Genomic DNA, 4106 nt, shown 5'->3' with positions numbered 1-4106 from the left:
AGACTGGAGCAAAACTCTTGGAAGACATCAGCGGGCAGGCCCTTGGTCATCACGTCGGCGAACTGCTGCCTTGTAGGGATGTGCAGGACGCGGAACTCGCCGAGAGCGACACGCTCGCGGACGAAGTGGATGTCGAGCTCGACATGCTTCGTGCGTCGGTGGTGAACATGGTTGCTGGAGAGGTAGACTGCCGAGATGTTGTCGTAGAAGACCAGCGTCTCGGAGCGAACCGGGCAGAGCAGTTCACCGAGGAGCTGGCGAAGCCAGACGCATTCAGCAACAGCATTCGCCACGGCGCGGTACTCGGCCTCTGTGCTGGAGCGTGAGACTGTAGCCTGGCGCTTGGACGACCAGCTGACGAGGGCGTCGCCGAGGAAGACGCAGAAGCCTGAGGTAGAGCGACGTGTGTCCGGGCAACCAGGCCAGTCAGCATCTGTGTAGGCGCGTAGATCGAGGTTCACCGAGGCGTGGAGATGAAGGCCGAAGTTGGTGGAGCCCCGGACGTAGCGCAGCACACGCTTGAGAAGAGCCAGGTGACAGGCACGCGGATCATGCATGTGTAAGCACACTTGCTGCACTGCATAAGCCAGCTCCGGGCGTGTGATGGTGAGGTACTGCAACGCGCCTGCGAGGCTGCGGTACTCGGTGGGATCGTCGACGGGCGGGCCAGCAGCAGAGGGCAGCTTAGCCTTGGTGTCGATAGGAGTGGCCACCGGCTTGCAGTTGTCCATGCTTGCGCGCTCGAGGATGTCGTCCGCATACTGCTGCTGGAACAGGAAGAAGCCGGACGGCGAGCGGGTGACGTGAATGCCGAGGAAGTAATGGAGTGCGCCAAGGTCCTTCATAACAAACTCGCTCGTGAGCTTGGAGACGATGCGCTGGAGGAGAGCGGGGCTCGAGGCGGTAAGAACAATGTCATCCACGTAGAGCAGCAAGAACGCGGCGTCGGGGCCATTGTTGTAGAGGAACAACGAGCTGTCAGAGCGAGTGGCACGGAAGCCAATGGAGGTGACAAAGCTCGCGAACCGCAGAAACCAGGCTCGTGGCGCCTGCTTGAGGCCATAGAGGGACTTGGCAAGGCGACAGACATGATCGGGCTTGGTTTCGTCCACAAATCCAGCCGACTGCAAGCAATAGACTTCCTCCTGGAGCGTGCCATGGAGGAAAGCGTTCTTTACGTCAAGTTGATGAACGGGCCAGCTCCGGGAGGCAGCAATCGTCAAGACGGTGCGGATGGTGGCAGGTTTGATGACGGGTGAGAATGTCTCGCCATAGTCAACACCGGGACGTTGCCGGAACCCACGAACAACCCACCGGGCTTTGTATCGCTCGAGCGAACCGTCGGCTCGAGTTTTGTGGCGAAACACCCATTTCCCAGAGATGAGGTTGGTGCGAGGTGGGCGGGGCACAAGCTCCCAGGTGCGATTGCGGACTAGGGCGGCGAACTCATCGTGCATCGCGGCGAGCCAGTTTGGATCACGCACGGCGGCACGAACGGAGCTAGGAAGAGGAGAAGCGCCCGAGGGTGGTGCGGTTTCGGCGACACAGACATAGTCTTTGGCATAGCGTGTATTTGGCCGGAAGATGCCGGCTCGCGCACGCGTGAGCACGCCACGGGGTGGAGAGGAGGTGGGGTTAGGCTCAGGGAGCAGTTCAGGCGAGGAAGCGGTGCTGGCAGAAGAGCCAAGCTCTGAAACTGATCCACCCGTGGAGGCGGGGCTGCAGTCTGAATGTGATTCAGAAACGCGAGCAGGCACAGAAGGCCCGGCCAAGCCATCCGATGGTGATCGAATGGTGGAGTTTGAATCGCGCACTTGCGCGCGCGACGCGTGTGAGGCAGAGTCGCCGGCAGAGCGAGCAGAGAGTGTGCTCGAAGCAGTGTTGGGTGGAGGGGCGGAGCGCGATGGCGGGCAGCCGCCGAGCAACAGAGGGGTAGTTGGAGGGCAGACGTGTGATGGCGCAAACGTGGCGAACGGAAACGTGCGCTCGTCGAAGCAAACATGGCGCGACGTGATCACACGGCCGGAGGCACGATCGAAGCACCGGTAGCCACGGTGATCAGTGGAGTACCCGAGGAAAACACAGGCGACCGAGCGATGGTCAAGTTTGTGGCGCGTGGTGGCGGATGTGTTGGGGTAACAAAGGCAGCCGAACACTCGAAGAACTGAGTAGTTTGGTGTAACGCGAGCAGGTCAGGTCTCCTTGGACGAGGGCATGGTACTCCGCGTCGATGTAGACGGCGCGGGAGAGCTGATTGGCCCTGAAGATGGCGTCGACGGCAGCCCAGACCGCGGCCGCGGTGTCCTCCGGGTGCATGACCGCATCGAGAATGTCAGGCGAGATGGTGGTGGAGAGCCAATGAACGACGGCGTGATCCGCCATCAGCCAGTCGGGGTGGTCGGGGCGATGCAGGGCGTCGGCGTCGACGTGGTCGTGGAGCCCAAACATGCCCAGCGCGGTGTCGAAGTGCCGGCGCCACTGGGCGTAGTTGCCAGCGGTGAGGTCAAGCACCACGGGGACGAGGCGCCGGATGTCAACCGTCTGGAGGACGGAGGGGGGTGCAGGCTGTGCAACGGGCACGACCACGGCGGCCGGGGGAGCAGGCGTGATGCGGAGCGCTGGGGGCGCTGGAGGTGGTGCTGCACCGTTGACCGGTTCAGCAGCGGCGGACGGAGCGCCATCATCGCCGTCGTCGAGAGAGGGAGGAGGAGTCTGGACAGGGTTATTATCCATGGCAACGGAAGAAGAATGGTGCGCAACAGGGTTAACCTCTGCGTCTGATACCATGTTAGAGGGATTTAGCACAAAGGCTGGGTCATATATACATTTACAGAACCACAGTCGTGGCTGGGACGTGCGCCACTACCTCTACCACTCGCTCCACTACTGCCATCATCGTGGCCGGTCTCTGAGCACAACCGCTCGTGATGACTGCTGTTACAACACACACACGCACAAGCTATATACGCTAACATGCAGGGCTGAGTGCAAGCCGTGCAGGAGGAAGAGGTTTGTAGGGTGGCCGCCGGTGAAGAGCGCGCACCGCCCGCGCAGCTGCAGCAACGGCGGCCACGTGAAGGTGAAGATGGAAGGGGTGCCCATTGGGAGGAAGGTGGACCTGTCCCGCCACGCCTCCTACCACCAGCTCCAAGACACGCTCCGCCTAATGTTCCCCTCCTCCGCTCACCAAGGTGATCCGTACGCCGTCATCTACGAGGACGGCGACGGGGACTGGATGCTCGTCGGAGACGTCCCGTGGGAGTAAGTTGAGGATGCTTATTAATTTTTTCTGCTCGCATTCCCCTGCCATTGCACCGAATCGTTGACTCACAACGGTGTCGAATCCATCTCTTGCAGGGAGTTTAGCAAGTCCGCCAAACGGCTCAACATCCTCATGTCGCCACCGACTACGCTTGCCATTGTTAGTTGAGTTTGGGCGTCATGATCTGCACCGGCGTCTGTCGGTCTGTGTCTAGTTAATTAGCTTACTAGATAATGTTAGTACAACGTTGTCGTCATGTCCACAACTATGGGACTTTCTGAATTTGTTTCTCTTGTCCAGGATTTTAAATTATGTTAACGAACAAATTCGGTGAAATGTCGAAATTTAATTTGGAATTTGATCTATCAAAATGTCCTTGGTTTTGATTAATTTCAACTGAATTTGCATTTGGCTTGGAATTAGTGAATCTGATCTGAATTAGAGTTTACAAATATTTCGGCACCATACAAAATTACCGAAATCTGTAAAAAATTATTGAATTTTTGAACCCGCTCATGTCTTTAGAATTAAGTGTTCTACAACACTAAACCCTTCCGAAGAAAGCTCTCCCGACCCCGCGTTGCTCCTACAAGCGACACGAGGGGAACCTTAGCTGCCACTCGCCATAGCCACCCCTCCCCTTCGCAACCTCTCGCCACCGCTTGAGGATGCATTTGGGTTAATCCTGTACCACGGACAGCGGCGATGGGGAGAGCTCTCGCAATTTTTCATGCTCGGTGAGTCAAGGGAGATGCAACGATCGTCCCGGCATGAGTATTATAAATACTAGTAGGCGAAATTGAGATCAAACAATTAATTTAGTAGATTGTGTTTTATGTATCCC

The 4106-nt window shown here is 57.9% G+C and overlaps 1 protein-coding gene across 1 annotated transcript in view; it reads left to right on the top strand.

Moving 5' to 3' along the window:
* The window catches only part of LOC119334344 (auxin-responsive protein IAA20-like), a 24365-nt gene extending 20789 nt beyond the window's left edge, over nt 1-3576 (top strand). The window contains exons 2-3 of the mRNA XM_037606927.1: nt 2980-3261; nt 3358-3576. Coding sequence (XP_037462824.1) covers nt 2980-3261; nt 3358-3430 — 355 coding nt within the window. The 3' untranslated portion in view covers nt 3431-3576. The remainder of the gene's footprint in view (nt 1-2979; nt 3262-3357) is intronic.
* Nucleotides 3577-4106: the final 530 nt, after the last annotated feature.

This window comes from Triticum dicoccoides, chromosome 7A, assembly GCF_002162155.2.
Source record: "Triticum dicoccoides isolate Atlit2015 ecotype Zavitan chromosome 7A, WEW_v2.0, whole genome shotgun sequence".
Taxonomy (NCBI): Eukaryota; Viridiplantae; Streptophyta; class Magnoliopsida; order Poales; family Poaceae; genus Triticum; species Triticum dicoccoides.
Note: the sequence above shows the minus strand (reverse complement) of the source record. Positions and strands in the feature narration are given on the sequence as shown.